This window comes from Anarrhichthys ocellatus, unplaced genomic scaffold, assembly GCF_004355925.1.
Source record: "Anarrhichthys ocellatus isolate YVR2014 unplaced genomic scaffold, GSC_Weel_1.0 scaffold4, whole genome shotgun sequence".
NCBI classification, from domain to species: Eukaryota; Metazoa; Chordata; class Actinopteri; order Perciformes; family Anarhichadidae; genus Anarrhichthys; species Anarrhichthys ocellatus.
The window spans coordinates 5,012,706-5,030,093 of NW_022280034.1; the positions used below are offsets into that span (position 1 = coordinate 5,012,706).

Consider the following 17,388-nt stretch of genomic DNA (forward strand, 5'->3'; position numbering starts at 1 on the left):
CTTCACTCAATCCTTCTTTCCTTTTTGTAGGATTAAAACATTACATACTCTGAATATCTGTCCAAATCAACCCTGAACAACAAATTCCTTTTAATCCTATCTCCTTCTCCAGTCTTTATAGCAGCATGTTCTACTGCGACCTCGACCTTTTCCCACAGATGCACTAAAAATCCAAAGCCCGTCTCTGCCCTTATGAAACACAGTCCAGTTGTCTGAGTCATGTCGCGGCAATACAATGAATAAAGATTTCATAGAAGATGTGAGCAATACTTCTGCAAGCTATACCTGAACATGTTGTTCTCTGCTGCTGCACAAGGGGACAAAAATACACTGTAAATGGATCACAAGCCAGGGATTTTTTTACATGAGAAATATTGTTGTGATTGCATGAATTGTATTAATGACTGCCCTATTTAGTTGTGTCTGTGGAGAGAGCACATGAGAGGAAAACCCGCTCCATTTATTCCTTGAAGTTAAACAAACAAACAGAAAAATGTCCAGTTCTGCAGTGCACGCACGCACATGACACACTCAAAGGCATCCCCGGAGCAGAGATTGGACGAGAGACAGAACATTTCTTTCCCACCCCTCCACAGCTGCTGTACTCCCAGTAGCCTTGTCAGAGTGGGTAAGAGAGCAGGATGGCGATGATGACTGGCCACTTGCACTCCCAGACCACCTCATAGACTCTGCACATCTCTGGTCCACTTCTAACACGCGCGCGCGCACACACACACACACACACACACACACACACACACACACACACACACACACACACACAGAGACAACCACTTTTCATTAACCACCGGTCCGGGAATGGATTCTAGGCTTCTGATTGGACCAGGGGTCCCCACATCGGACCCGACCGCCCGGGCGCCCTGGAACATCAGCTCCATCGGTCCTCACCGGCTCATGGAAATGTCTCCTGTCTCGACAGCTGTGAGTATCCGCCACCCCCTCTTCTTTTATTCGTTTGTTTATTTTGTTTTGCTTGAAGGGATACCCCTCGGTGTGACTGGAGAGCTTCTGTGCGCCGCAGCGATGCGTAACCGCATCAATATCCGATCCTGAGTGCGTAAATACCAACTCGCCCCATCTGGCAAAACAGATAGAAACTGTCAGGTTAATGTTATTTTGCTGTGTTCATTCCTCCATTTTGAGCGATACCGTTATGAGGGAGGTGTGAGTGAGCTTGACGTTAAGTGTCATGTGAATGAAGGAATCGCACCGCACCCTCCCCCGCGCGTCGCTCCGTTCATTCACCACCGGAGCTGAATGAGAGCAGGCGTAAAAAACGCAACTCCAGTCATCTCTGGGGTCTCCACTTGTAGGAAATGGTTGTAAAAAGCTGCTGCAGATATTTTTCACCTCTGTAGTGAAAGTGCACATTGCTTCTTTTTTTTTGTATCACGAGTTTATGTTACAGAATTGTTCATAAATATCTGAAATTGTGGTGAGTTTAGTGACCTTGTCTCATGTCAGAATTCCTGTAGCATTCCAGAGGACTGCTTTGTGCACAAATGTGCCTTTTGGAACATTGTTTTGCACAAAATAGCGTTTTTATAGATGAATCACAATCACAATGTGCTCTAATAATCTCATATAAACCTATTGTGTGTATCTTAATTTACTGCTGGCTGCAGGTTAAATTCAGTTCAGGTCCCATGAGAGGAAATTACATTTGCAGCAAGACAGCATAAAGACATATAACTGGTTTAGATGCTGATTTGAATTGCTGTTTGTAAGTCACAATATATGCTTTCTTTAATCTAAAGCTGTGTATTCATGCCAACTCTTACATCACTCACATTCCCCCTGCAGCCTTATTTACACATTTTTACACAATGGAAGGATGTGTGTTGAGAATGTTTTCATAACCAAGCCTCACGGATGTATGGGACTCCATCTCTCTCTCTCTGACAGTGGGATTAGTTTACGCATAGCCTTCAGGGAATTCCTTTATACAGATGTGTAAACCAATACAGTGGTGTATCCACCTCTGTACTGTACAGAGCATGAAAAGAAAGTACAGGGCATTCACTTTTCCCCAGGAGTCAAGACATTGATTTGAGGGAGAAACAGCTGCTGGAAACACATACTGAGAAGCACATGGGTGCACCGCTATGGTAAATTGTAGTTCAACAAGTGTGAATGGTTCGGTTTGGACTTTGAAGTTCAGACCAGCAGGCTTCGGTCTCAGTAGCTTTCGTGGTCTGGCCTTCATGGCACTGCTGGGAAAGCTGATACTGAAGCAGTGCCCGAGGGCAGCTTCTCCTGAGTCAGATGGGATCTTCTACACAGCAATAAGTGTGGTTTTCATTTAAAACTCTTTAAAAGAGTTCTATGTGTCTCTCAGGAGCCCTCTTTATCTTTTACCGACATTTGTTGCTTTTTCTCTCTTGATCCTCGAATCTACAATCAAATGATTTAAAGAATATGGGCCCAGCTTCTGACTGTCTGTAGTTGGATTTGTGTTCCTCTAAAAACAGACTGTGATTGTTTGTGTGTGTGTGTGTGTGTGTGTGTGGCCCTCTGTGATCATGTCCTCTGACTGCTCTGCAGTTGATTAGATTGTATTAGCTGGTAAAGAAATGCGTTTGCCTCTGAAGTTGCAGAGGCAACATATTGGCTGATTAACGACTTGCTCGTGGTGTGAGGCATATTCAGAGGCAGATTATCAGTTCATGCAGCGTTCATCAATACTGCAAGTCTCTGGGCTGAAGAAAGAAAGGATGTCGTAGTTTTTGATTGTTGTTTTTGTTTTTTTACGTTCGTATTCAGTGTGATGAAACCTGATGAAAGTTAAATCAGTCAAATACTGACTGACTGAGTCAAAGACCAAAAGGTTGTAATTGTGCAAACAAAATAATGGTCTTCATCTATTTCCCCCTGCTAATAATGTGTCAGCTGCAAACTAATAATCAACCCATATCCTAATAAGAAATTTGTTACTATCATCTTGTACTTTTTATAAATGTATATTTTAGGGCTGGGCCATATGGCAGAAATCAATATATTTTCCAATATTGATTGGATATGCAATATGTATGCAGAATCACATTAATCACATAATTTTTAAGTGAAATTAACTGTGTTACAGTGCATATGTTTGTAAGCTTTAAACACATGTACACAGCTGTTAATGCTGGTATGTACATGAGAGTGTATAGAGAGATATTACCAACCATTGTTTACAATCTTTAAGAAGACTTCCATGCTGCTCACCGTGCCTCCCCTTCCTACCTGCCATGTAATCGTCATTAATCTCGACCCGCGCCGCTAGAGAGGAAATGAGAGAAAGCAAGAGGGAAAGAAATGAGTGATTAAGGAAACAGAGGAACAGAAGTGAAGGAGGGAATTGACAGGGGTCAGGAATCAGCAGCGATAGCGGAGATAAGAAAGAGATCAGGCCAGGAGAGTGGCAGGGATGTGGAAAGAATGAGGCAGGGGAGGGAGGGAGGGGAGACCTGATCCACCGCATCACAGATGACGGCGACAGTTTACAGTACACACACACACACACACACACACACCACATCTCCATATCATAGAAAAAGATGTTCTGTCAATTACAGTTAACAATGAAAACTTACAGTAACATGAGACAAAGAAGAATCCAGAGCTGCAGACAATAATTCAAACAAGGAAACAGATTTTTTTGGGCAACTTGGGGGCAGCAGAAACAAGTTGTTATCTTAACTATTTTGAATTTGCTAGCAAAAAAATAGCAGTTTCTTGTTATGACAACATGCGAATGTATCGTATCATATAAAGACAAACGTTTGTTTTCACGATATATGTTGATTTTGTGGAATAACGAGAATGTTTTGTGATATTACAATTTTTACGTCGTAATTTTCCCAGTAAAAATGTTAAACTTCCAACCTCCAAGCATTCGATGTGCACGATGCCAAACGCAAACAAAACAATTACAGTTGATCGTGACAAACTGACGTCTGTTCCTCCCTGTGTTCCTGTCGCTAGGGTTCCGTGCTTCCAACCCACTTATTTCCAACCGTGGACGTCCCAGACCACGCTCACTACACCATCGGTGTTGTCATCCTGGTTGTGGGCATCACAGGCATGCTGGGAAACTTCCTAGTTATATATGCTTTCTGCAGGTACTTTTTCTTGTGCTGTCATTTTGAATGAGCTTTGTGTTTAGCACCACTTTTTTACATGTATCTGTGATAATAACACCTAAAACGAGATTATCCATAGTCCAATATTAATGACAGTATTTGTGTTTGTGTGTCTGTGCAGGAGTCGCAGCTTGCGGACACCGTCCAACATTTTCATTATTAACCTGGCAGTCACAGACTTCCTCATGTGTTTTACTCAGACACCAACCTTCTTCATCAACAGCATGCACAAGCGATGGATCTTTGGAAAGAAAGGTAGCAAATGCATAACAACAGTATTACATATGATTTTACATTTGTATTTTACCTGATAGAAAAGCAATCTAAACATAGTCTCATGATGTTATACACTCTTTTACAGGTGCACACACACACACACACACACACACACACACACACACACACACACACACGCACACACAGGCACACACATTACAATAATGGACACACTTTATATTCCACAGGGACCTGTATTGGCACCCTACCCTTTTGAATGTGACCTACAATTCAATCAATGTCCAAGTCCCATCGACCAGAAAGAACAAGCAAGAAAGCCTTTTGGTAGTGTGTTCTTTTGCCTTTGGAGAGGGGGTGTACCATAGTGTGCATTACAAATCAGCATGTATAGTGGGAGCAGAGATAAAGAGGTGTCAAAAGAAGCTCTCTACACTCTACTGATCAAACACTGATAGTCAGAGCGCTGGGTTTTCCTTCAGGAATTGTCCTGACCTTGATGAAGACAACATATCGCTGTTACATCTAGAGCTCAATTCTCAAAGTTGGTAACTGCAAAGGTTACCTTTCCCTCTGCCTGTTCTTTTCAAAAGACACACACACACACACACACACACACACACACACACACACACACAGATGTAGATAAATGGGTAGATGGAAATCATAAAGCAAAAGCCAACTGTGCATTGCCTTTATTTGTGTTTATCCATCCTGCTTTACTAGAACCAGTTCGACCAACACAACCTCAACAATTGCTGGACAAAGGATGAGTTCTAATGACTTTGATGATCCTCTAATTGTTTTTTCGAAGGGTCACATTTTCCCAACAATTTCCAACATTTATAATAAATGAAAACAAGAAAACCCCAGAAAGTAGGTGCAGAATTCCTCGCACTATATAGTCGTAGAAATACAATGACTCAATGACAACTAAACAATCAAATTGTTCGCCTCCATTGTATTTTGTTTCATGGTGTGTAGCTGTTAATCTTGACTTTTTGTTGTGTTTTCTTTGGCCGTTTAAAGTCAAAACTGTTTGGCAAGTTCCAAAATGTTCACATTTTAACCAAATTTCCAGAAAATCTGCAAATTAACGCACATTAGGAGTTAGGTGCATTTAGATAAATAGGTTGGTGGTGATAATCCTCAAGTCGCTGCCATTGAACCATCACAGAATGTCACAACGACATGACATAATTAATGACAATCAAATCTCAAACACTGGATAAATGTGGAAATCATGATAGGTGAAGATGAAATATTGCATTTATGTTAGTTTCATGTATTGATTTGAGGAACATTACAATCACCCCATAGCTCCATACAGACGATAAATACAGATGTTTTCGTCTCTTCAGTGGCATTTAAGTCACATTCTTCATAATTTATGCCCTAAGTCTATTTCCATTGTAATTTGTACATTTTATTTTTATTGTTGCCCAGAATTTTCCACTTCAACCAAATGAGCAATTTAAAAAATAAATCTTAAAAAATAAATTTCTGTGCTTTTTCATGTGCAAATTGAAACAATGAAACAGGTGACTGGAAATGCATTTATTGATTAGTGCTTCCTAAAAATAACACACTTCAGATTTTGTCATGTGTCTGGATGCGATTACTTGGCACCTTAAGTGTATGATGTGTGACAAGTCGGTGGTAATCGCACGTACAGGGCCCGAAGAGACAGCAACCGATTAAGTGATGATTGAGGTGATGATTTTTTCAATGTGTCTGAGTGTGTCTCTCTCTGTGTGTACAGGCTTGCACATATATCTATAAGTGTGCGTGTGTATCCGATTTAGAACAAAAAGAGACATTGTCAACACTGTTGCATGTAAATACTTTCATTACAATCTCTTTAAAATGAATAATGAAGCATGTGTGTAGTAGATGTTGTATATTAGCAGTGAGATGGACAAAACCGCAACAAAATGACCCATACGTGTCCAAAACCGTCCGTAAAACTGAGAAACACAATCAGTTACAGACAATGGATTCATCCTGATAGCTACAATTAGGGTCAAACATATTTGTCCTTACCGAACTACTTCTTTCACTTCCCTTCCTCCAGGTTGTGAGATGTATGCCTTCTGCGGAGCGCTGTTTGGTATCTGCAGTATGATGACATTGATGGTTATAGCGGTGGACCGGTATATGGTGATCACCAGGCCTCTGGCCTCCCTTGGGATGATGTCTCGCAGGAAAGCCCTGGGCATCCTGGCTGCTGCCTGGGTCTACTCTGCAGGATGGAGCCTCCCCCCCTTCTTTGGCTGGAGTGAGTATAACTGCACACAGATGCCTGAATGTTGAGTCATTGTTGATCAGTGGGAATCTTATGAGGAATTTAGTTTTTTAAGCTCTGTTTTAGCACTTCTCTTTCACTGTTTTTATTTGCATCAGTGTCTCAAATTCCTGCTGAAAGTTGATTTCTGTCAATATGCCAAATACATTTAAAATACAATCAGCTATTAGAAGGCATCACCTGCTTACCTGTAGCTGACATTACAACACCCCAACAATCATTTATGATGCAAATGATGTAGAAATGTTGGTCAGCATCTAGCAAAACGTTCCACTTTCACGTCAAATTAAATAAAAGGGAAACAGCACTTCCTTCTCAAAACATTTTTACTAAAAGGGGCCCAAACCAGACAAAAATGATTGGATGACCAATGGGGACAACCAAACGTTAGGTATATGGAACTGTAATCTATTAAATTCACATACTAATGCACTTATTTGTACAAAATGTATACACTCGTGAAGGCCGTTAAGTTGCTGGAGATTGGAACAATCAAGGAAAAGTTGAAAAGAGAGTCAGCTGCATGAAAATGAATCGGTGTTGTGTTTGCATAGAATTCAACTGAGTGGCAGCATGTCGACAGAGAACAGCGAAGGACCGAGTATAGAGCCCTGGGGAACTCCACAGGTCAAAGGAATGAAAACAAAAAATGTCTTAAAGAATTATGAATGAAACCAATTAAAACTGACCTGAGATACCAAACTTGTTGTCCATAAATGGGCTTCACAATCCTAGTCAATTCCAGTGCAGTACATAATGTAATATGTTGCATAAGGGAAGGTTAACAGAAATATTTTTATTTACAGTGATGACACCAAATTGTATGTCAATGTATTCCTTCCAGCTGTTACAATTACTTTCATCAACGTAATAAAACTTGACAACTGGACTGTCAAAAGAGGTACAATTAGAAGTAGTTCAATGTCTTTCATATTAAGAAGACGCAGGAAGTTATAGAATACAGAAACTGACAGAAAAATAGGATTTGTCTGACTGAAACTACTAATGTGTGTGTGCTCTCCCACAGGTGCTTATGTCCCAGAGGGTCTGATGACGTCGTGTTCCTGGGACTACATGACGTTTACCCCGTCTGTCCGCTCCTACACCATGCTGCTCTTTACCTTCGTCTTCTTCATCCCTCTCTTCATCATCATCTTCAGCTACTGCTGCATCTTCAGAGCCATCCGACACACGACGCGGTTGGTACATGCACACACACAAAACACATTCATGCTCCTATCGCGTTCACTCTTGCAACACACACTCCCACATGCATCGATAAAGACACGGGTGATGTGTATGTGTTGATACTGATGTCTTGTTGATTAACTATGTGTCAGAGTTTCTCTATCGATTTCCTCTTATGTCTCGCTCAACCTGAACTCATATTGCCTTGTGCGTCTGACGCAAATTGTTTGTGTGCACCCAAGTACAATACATGTTCAAGTCAATTTACTCAGCTGTCAAAATAAAAGAAACGAAAAGAAACACAAATTTCCTTCTGAAAAAAAAAAAGATCTTGAAATGACAAATTTGATCTAAAATTACAAATTATCTTAAAATAAACTAAAAGCAAAAGAAAATAAGTTTTCATAATAACTATGTTGAGTGTGTCTGTGTTTGACAGAGCGATAACAAAGATCAGTTGTGAGGGAACCAGAGACTCAGCAAAGAGGTTCCATAAAATGAAGACTGAGTGGAAGATGGCCAAGATTGCTCTCATCGTCATCCTGCTATTTGTTATCTCCTGGGCCCCTTACTCCTGTGCAGCCCTCACTGCATTCGCTGGGTAGGTGTGTATGTGTATGTTTGCTTTGTCAATAACCTCTAAGGAGACATTTTTCACAGCCTAGTGATGTCAAAACACCTCAATAAGAACTGAATAGGATGAGCAGAAAGGCAGTATTGTTCTTTAATGACTGGATGCTCTTACTAATACAGCGTAAAGTTAAACAGAATACAGTATTTCCAGAAATGTCAAGTACACATTTTATGGGATCTTTAAAACAATTCCATGAATGTGGGTGTGATTGTGTGACCCACTCCTGTGTTTCCACACTAGTCCACACCCTCCACTGCTCTATTCACATGAATGTGTCTCATTTCCTTCTCTCATTTGCCAACCTCTCTCCTGTGTCTCTCAGGTACGCCGATATGTTGACTCCGTATATGAACTCTGTTCCTGCTGTGATCGCCAAAGCATCCGCGATCCACAACCCCATCATATATGCCATAACACATCCCAAATACAGGTAGGTTGCACACGCTCAAGTGTTTACGTCAGTCCCACCTGCCTCTAATAAAAAGCACTGCAGGACGGTGTATTTTTCGTATGCTGTAATTTTGTCGTGCTGATCTGTTTATCATTGACACTAAGGGTTAATGAGTCTAGGTTTGGATCTATAGTTCACTGTCAGATTCGCAACACTATGGATGTCTTGTACGTGCTCAGGCTGTATAGTTGATCATGTACAACAACATTAATGATATTCCCCATAGCAACTATATTTACATTTTTTCATTCACTTCTTCCCAGAGAGAATTTGATTGCTCTTATTGAAATCCTCGGCATCCGGGAATGTCAAGGGGTCTTTATCGTCACTATCACATAATAAAATCAGTTGAATTATAGATTTGAATACGTCTCTCTATCACTCCCTCAGGTCAGCTCTCGGCAGGTATATTCCCTACCTCGGGGTATTGCTGTGTGTCACTAGCAGAGGCCGTTTCAGCAGCAGCAGTTTTCAGTCCACGCGCCGATCGACCCTCACCTCCGAGACCAAAGGCAAGCCGCGCAACTCCTCCCTGTCTGAGAGCGAATCAGTGAGTGTACCTCATATCTAATCTGGTATGTCTATGTCTTACACTTCCAATGACAAGTGCTTGAAATCACGCTTGCTGATTTTATTCTCTTGTGTGTGATTTTTGTCTTTGTGTCGCCTCAAAGGCCCGCTTCTCAGACATGGAGGAGGACTGCTCTTCATGGACGCCTGCCAGTCGTCAGTTGTCCGGTGACGTTAAACAGATGCGCCATCTCAGCCAGAGGACAAAGGTGAGAGGTAACAACACGGGAGAGTTTGCGAGAACTGCCGCCCACCACCCCACTGACCCGGCCATATGTCACCTCTCACAGATCACAGTGAGTATTGGAGCCTGGTTCATATCAACGTACATACATACTGAAATTGGCCATTCGTATGTGTTCAACTGAAGATTCAAGGAATCTGAATGTCACGCATCTATATCTTTGTTTCTTTGAGTGTCAGATAGTTGTCATCAGACTGAAGTAGGGTGTCGTTTATGGCTCAGTGTAACTCTTCTCGCATTAGTTTCATGAAGTTTTTGACTGGAGGTATTGCTTCTGTTTTGACATAACATCAAGGCTGATCTTGATCCTCTCCCCTTGAATTTGAGAAGTGAGGTCATGTTGTTTTGGATTCCTGTTAAAGTCACTAGACATCCTCTTTATGTTTCGGTATTTCATGGCAAGTAACTCTATGAGGTCATGTTGCTGTGCTTGATATTTTGTACAGTCTATGGTCAGAACTTACGAAGCCTTTTGGATGAGACACAAAACATTATCTTCAACCCAGAACGTCTAGAGGTATGAAGAGAGTGTAACATTTGTTTTAGCCGAGCACTGACGTCTCACTTTCATCAGCTGATAGGCGCCAGCTCCTTCATGCATGCCTCACAATCACTGTCTCATTCACCAGCAGGTTGACTTGAATGATCACTTTTGTCCTTAATATTGGGCTCGGTTCTACCAAGTGGAGTTTCAGCAATGAAGTATGTTGTGGATAGATAGGAAAGATCCTAGGTTATAAAAAGAAAAGGAAATGTTCCTTTTATATTATATACTGAGCTGTATCAAAGTGATGTACATCATGTGAGGTTAAGGCTTTTAAAGAATGGAAAAACAGATTGTTTGAAATGTATTTGTTTGTATGTTCAACATATCTATGTGTTGAGGCATGGTAAAACCCAACACTTTTCATATGAACAGTGCTTCCTGGTGAATGTTTGCTCCGTTGTAATCATCAAGCTGTCAGGCCGCTGGACAGTGACAGGTCGTTCTATGTGGGGCATCCAGTATATGGAGCATTTCCGTCTCTCTCTAATCATCTTAGTTCACAGAAAAATCACAAGTAACCCACATGTACACACACACACACATACTGTATAGGCATCCATTACAGAGGGTCCAAAGACTAATCCAATAATCTGGGAGTTTTAGACTTAATCCACAGCTTGCATTACGCGACCTCGTGTTTCAACGTGCTGCACTTGTTGCAGACGAAGACGGCTGATTATTGGGAAGTCTCCAACCTCCATCTGCTTCGAAACACTTTTACTTCTGTCTATAATCGCTGCATATCTTCTAAGGATTACCTATACTTTGCTATATTTTTCTCTAGAGTACCTCTGAAGTACTTTTAATACCTGACACTTTTAGACTTAAAGGTATAGTTTGAAAAATGTTGTGAAAAAAGAGAGTGAGGTGAGAAGATTGATAGCTTGCAGCCTGTTAGCTTAGCTTAGCGTAGAATAAAGACTGGAAACAGGGGCAAACAGCTAACCTGGCTCTGTTCAATGATAACAGTTCGGTCTACCAACACCTTTAAAGTTCTCTAATTAACACGTTATATCTTGTTTGTTGCCAAACAAAATGTCACACTATTCCTTTAAGAATTCATTTGTACTACTTTTAGATTGTTTCTGGCACAAAAAAGGAAACAACCTGACGTACTTTTAAAGACAGCTGCTCTTTTATTACAGAGTCTCCATTCAAATCCTGATCTGGAGTCAATCTGTTTTTAGTAAGAGTGTGACTTGGAGGTTAAAATAGTACACATGATCTTTTGATCACAACTAACACTAAATGTCTGTGTTTATGTGCGTACTGTTCAGAGTCTGAGAGAGCCTGAAGACATCTCCATGTCGGACATCAGCCTGAAGCCGACCAGTCATCTTCCTGCTACTGTAAGAGTCCAAGGATTGTCAACCTCTTGCTCTGTGCAGTAGATATGTTATGAGCATACTAACATCTATTGTCTGGGTTTGTCTTTTACGTAGAACTCCAGTCTGTCAGTAACATAAATTCCTTCAGCCTCAACCTTTTCTGTCCATCCTGCCCAGGGGATTTAGTCATGTGTGTTTTAAAGGAGCTTATCACCCGTTCCACAACACTGCTCAGTGATTCTACCACATTTAAAATAGCTCTGTGCAGCTGAACAAACTGTTTTATTATATATACAGTATATACTTAAATATGCTCAGCTAGAGTACTTGCTCCGCTATAGATCTCAGTGATACAGTCCCACTCCAAGGGCACTGCGAGAAAGCCATTCATCAATCCAACCCATCAATGCCTTTGACCAGCTGTGACTGTTTCATGTCTTACTCTGGCAGGTTAAGTGGAGAATAGTTGTACTGTTCCAAATCAGAGCAGCAGTCGATTCTCTCCCTTAACCTCCATCCCACTGTAATTTTCTTTCCCACCATCATCCAGCCACCTACTCACATTTGACATGTGGAGTCTCAGTCACAACAACATCGATGAACATCTCTCTCTCTCTCTCTCGCTCTCTCTCTTCCTCCGCCTACACAGCTTGACAACGTGATGGAAGAGTCCAGGCCAAGGCCTGCATGTAAGACAACGGCATCCGTCATTGTAACCTCCTTATCCAGCCCGTCTATACTGCATCGTTCCCCCAACCAAGGAGCCCCTTGACATAGCAAGGCTGGAGACCACAGCGTTACATTAAACAGGTGGACAAAAGTGCAACAACTCTCTGTGTGTGTGTGTGTGTGTGTGTGTGTGTGTGTGTGTGTGTGTGTGTGTGTGTGTGTGTGTGTGTGTGTGTGTGTTTCAATATTTCCTTCCATGGGACTTTTTTGTACTTTTATGGTAACTCAAAACCAGAGGATGCATTTTATTATTATGTTTTGCGTACAGAGTATGTGAGTATGTGAGCGTGAATGCCCAGTAACTGTAAATACATGTGTTTGTGTTCGTGTTTGCATATATACATGTATGTTTTACTTTTTCTGACATATCATGGTGGTTGGAGATGGTTTACCTCAGAGCCGGAGGCAACAAATAAGCCTTAAAAACACAATGTGAAAATTTTAATCTCTCGGGTTGGGTATCGATTACATTTGTATTAATTGGTAGTTCAGATACATGTCATATTATTTTAGTAGAAGAAATCAAAATATGTCTTTTTTTTAAAGTCTTGTTGCCATACATGAATTCAGTGTAATAATACATTACCATTAACTAACTATTATCTCATTCTGGTGCAATATGTCTACAACTGGGGCCGTGATGAGTTGATGAGCCATATTTTGAACACTACATGCGTTAATGCATACGTAGAGAAAACAGAAGCGCAGTAGGCCCATACTTTGTCCATTCTTTCAAGAAGCATACTTTTTAACTAATCTCTTTCTCTTTGTATGAAATTATTTCTAAGTCTGAACCTATTCTCGATACCCAACCCTCTTTATATTGTTTACGTTTTTCTTTTTATTGTCATATACCCAAAAATACTGATTTTAAAGATGCATTGAACAGTATTTTCTATGTTAACATTGAATCAAATGACTCCTGGAAGTGGTTGCACTACTGATCCCACTGAGAATCAACACCCTACTTTTTAAACTATGTGCTGATTTAGGCCACTTTAAACTCGTTGTTTTGGTTCTGAAAGAACTTAAACCGTGCTGCTTATTATAAAAGTGTGAGCAGCTCCCGGCATAGGAGTGAGCACAGTCTAACTGCACTTATACAACGTGAAGAGGGTCAAAGTCAACAAGTAACTGGTAAAGAAAGTCACACATTTAGCGTGTGTTCTCAGGAGCAGGTGGACGAAGCCAGAGCTAAAATGACAGTGGATACTGGATGTACATTTAACAGGTGACTAGAAAGTCAACTTCATTTGGATGCTTATGTTGCCTTGTTTAAACTAGATGTGTAAGTAAGCAGTTTACAAGCATCCGTTTTTCCCATAAATCAAATGTTTTCAAATGTATGCAGATTTTCCACCACTTGAAACTATATTTTTTGTGTATTTTTTTATTTATTATTTGCGATTTATTTCAGATTGAAAGTCGTCTGGGGTGGTGCATTTATTTAAAAAAAAAATGACCTCCCTGATGCAGTGCTGCAGACTCTGACACTAGCAAATGAAACCACAGCAAATTAATGTAAATTCAAATTAACCTCTGGGAAACACTGCTAATACTATTATGTACTGATGTGTTATCCAGGAGAAATTGACTGCTCATTCCAGTCCACTGGGTGTCAGACACACGTTTGCACACATGCAACAGGACAGCAGAGGATACCACCAGATTGTTCCCCCCTCTGGCTCTTTGTCATTGATTTTTCCATTGCAGTACCACAGATCAGATGACAAATGTGTCAGAACACCATAGTATCATCACCCAATGCTGTGTAAGTATGTGAGAGTGAGTCCACACTGAAGAATTGATGCCATACCTTGCTGTAATATCTACTTTTAGATATACAGATGACAGTTTACTAAATTACTTAACTGTTATTTGAGTGTGTTTTTTTTCTGGATTGACATTATAGATCCTATCATAGTCAGATGTACAGAACACCAGCTATGTTTTATAATCCTTGTAATATCCACTTCTGTATATTACAGTTCCCTTTGACATTTGTAAGCATCATTGACTATGATTGTAATAACTGTTCTTTTAAATGATCAACATTCAAATTAAAGAGTAAAATCTTACTGACCAAGGCAACAAAGGTTGACATTCCCGCATTGTCCTGCAGTGCCCATCAATGAATGTACAAAATGACATGAGTTGCATCTAAAATTGCATACTATGCACCACATAATCAATATATGATATATATTGTACATACTTTTGTATTAATAAACAGTGTATGTTTCTTTTTTAGACGAACTGTAATTAACACGTCACTTTCTGAGAGCCTCCTTGCCGGTTGGAGACGTGAACCAACACATCATGTGACCAAAACGCTGATTTGAACCACTTCAAAAAAAACTATTACTCCTAGCGAATTGCATTGTGGGATATTTATGCTGGCGTGGTGTCCAGTGTTTGCATACAGTAATATTTCACCGGAAATAGTATATAATTCATGTACTATTGGTTTCATACTGAGGTTTCGGACGTATAAAAAAATCTAACATACTTTCTAAGTGTACAAAATATTAGTATGGAATTTTGGACGCAACCATGATTTATGAACAAACAAATATAGAATAATTAATGAAATTATGGTTTAATTAAGTGACATGTTGATTTTGTTGATTTTGTAAAAAATGTTTTGTGTTGTTATTATTTATTTTTATAAATAAAAATGTTGCAAAACTCTGCACTACTGCTGGCCATGTTTCCATGTCTTGAACTAGCCGTGTATTAATGTAGGGATGCAACTTATGATAGTTTCCATTTTTAATAAATTTACACACTTATGCAGTACAGTGTTCTTCAACGCTCTTTCCCTCACCATAGCACCATAATGATTGTGGTCGGTGCAGCTCCCAATTCCTCATCCGTCCATCAGTGTCGACTGACTGATTTTTCAAAAATCATTAGGTCAGTTTCCTAAATGGGAGATATCCATGCAGCACAGCAGATATCAGCTGGAAAATCCTGATGTTAGATAAGAGAGTGGCATCAGTGTCGGTCATATCTGTCCAACAGTTATCCTGCATGCTGTTTGACCTGAATAGGCCTTGGAGAACACTGGCGCCCTGCAGAGGTGAGAGTTGGTATTCCATTTGCATGAGTAGAGGGTGTAAGTGGACGGGGTGTACAATAATTCCAAATTTGTAATCGGGAAAATGAATGGTGGAGGATGCTTTCAGATCCATTACTTCAGTAAAAACAGCAACACTGTAATAAAGAAATAATTCCCCAGTTGATAACTTCCACTAAGACAATTCTTTTTTGTATTACAAGTTTTGTGAAAATTTATGTTTAAATAATTGCTTTGCCTTCTGAACTTGGACGTCTACTTCATCTGATACATACATTGCAATTTAGTGTCGTAAATTAACCTAAGCTGCATGTCTTTGGACTGTGGGAGGAAGCCGGATCCCGGAGACAGAACTCCACACAGATCAAACCCGGGCCCCTCTCGCTGTGAGGCGACATTGCAAGCCACAACACCACCGTGCAGCCCCAGGTTCAGAACAAGTGAGTATGATTTTACATAGTTAATAAGGGCTGGAATGCAGTATATATACAATAGTTATGCCTTCTCTTTGAGGAAAACGCACTATATTGTATGAATTTGTTATCATTCTATTGCACATGTTGACCTGCGCTGTGACTCTTGTCACTTTACACTTCACCGAACATTCCTGGTGTGCATGTTATAAATAAAAAGCCTTGAATCCTCACATGTTGTGAATAGAACCAGGCTGTCAGAGCTGGCCACCAAGCCCAGCTTCAGGACATTTAATGAAAGGGTTAACAGGAGGGCTCAAGTTAATCAATGTGAATGTCCTGATGGCTCTACGAGATGTAGCCAATCAAAAACTAAACCATACTTTTCTGGGAACTTCTTTGCTTCTTTTTGGTTACGTTAAATTAGCGTAGCTTAGCACAGAAACTCTGGTCTCCTTTGCTGTGGTTGAGATAAAAGTTGCAGGCAGAGTAATTAACCTCCAGTTTATATTGCAGGAAACTAAAAGAATTGTAAACAGCGTTGCTATCAGGAACTTAATTATATACAAGTATTATAAACTTAGATGTTTCCACTGTTCGAGATTTGGTCAACTTCAAGCTTGCACAACTAATTAATAAAGACACACTAATGTGAGTCAGTAATGCGAGATGAGTTTTGTATGTCAGAACAAAATTAGAACCAATGTCAACAAAACAGTTAACAGTGTCAATTTGTAAATGGTTTACAAATTAAGTGAATTTGTTACGCTGAGATAGATGTATATGCAAAATACAAGAATTACCAAGACTAGGACTTGCATAGCAAGTAAAAGTTTCTTTAAGCTGTTTATTGGATCTGTGTCCTTAGGAATGTGAATGCCCGTAACCAGAAAAGTAAAAACATAAAACATTATATGGACAGCCTTAACGGTTTGTCCTGTCTTCATTGTTTATTGAGAGTTCAACCATTAAGTGACTTATGAGCTCCTGAGGGCTCCTCTCAGGACGAAGTTTAATAGTTTGGATTGTGTCATCATAGACATTTGAGTTTAATCAAGATAATTCTGTGGATGGTCGCTCCAAATGCCGGACTCTGCTTGTGTTCAGCTGTGGTTGGCTGCTAATTCAATTGCTCCGTATCTCACTCACACAAACATCCGACTCAAATCAGCTTGGTGGACGTGTTTCTAGGGAAACGCTGCTGGGCGGTTTGTTCTTTCCATTACGCGAGCAGATTGGGAGACAGTGAAACTAGAAAAGAGAATGGCTACAGTGCACAGAGACTGATTACGGATAATAGGGTGCTGGCAGCATGAAGTGATAGCACTAAGAGAGGGAGAAGGAGAGAGAGAGAATGTGTTGCAGTAAGAGGGGTCTATATTGGCGATGTGAATCGGCAGTGAAGCATTCTGGGGCTTCGTGTTACAGGCCTTATAAGGGCCAGGGCTCCTGTGTCTATGCTCATCTCTGCTATTCTTAGGCTGTCGGTCCCTCGCCCTCAGCAGCTCTGCAGGCAAGAAA

General features: G+C 40.4%; 1 protein-coding gene across 2 annotated transcripts; it reads left to right on the plus strand.

The window, feature by feature from the left end:
• Positions 1 to 768: 768 nt before the first annotated feature.
• On the plus strand, positions 769 to 14,165 carry LOC116381400 (melanopsin-A-like). 2 transcript variants are annotated; one of them, XM_031843531.1, is made up of 12 exons: positions 769 to 942; positions 3,988 to 4,124; positions 4,267 to 4,400; positions 6,454 to 6,657; positions 7,712 to 7,883; positions 8,312 to 8,473; positions 8,829 to 8,936; positions 9,348 to 9,507; positions 9,632 to 9,823; positions 11,596 to 11,667; positions 12,296 to 12,456; positions 13,960 to 14,165. In XM_031843531.1, the coding sequence occupies exons 1-11, from the start codon at positions 820 to 822 to the stop codon at positions 12,416 to 12,418; spliced, it is 1,587 nt and encodes a 528-aa protein (XP_031699391.1). In that variant the 5' UTR covers positions 769 to 819; the 3' UTR covers positions 12,419 to 12,456; positions 13,960 to 14,165. The 2 variants fall into 2 exon arrangements, with proteins under 2 accessions (XP_031699391.1, XP_031699390.1); XM_031843530.1 differs by lacking the exon at positions 13,960 to 14,165 and having other exon boundaries at positions 12,296 to 13,538.
• The last annotated feature ends 3,223 nt before the right edge of the window (positions 14,166 to 17,388 follow it).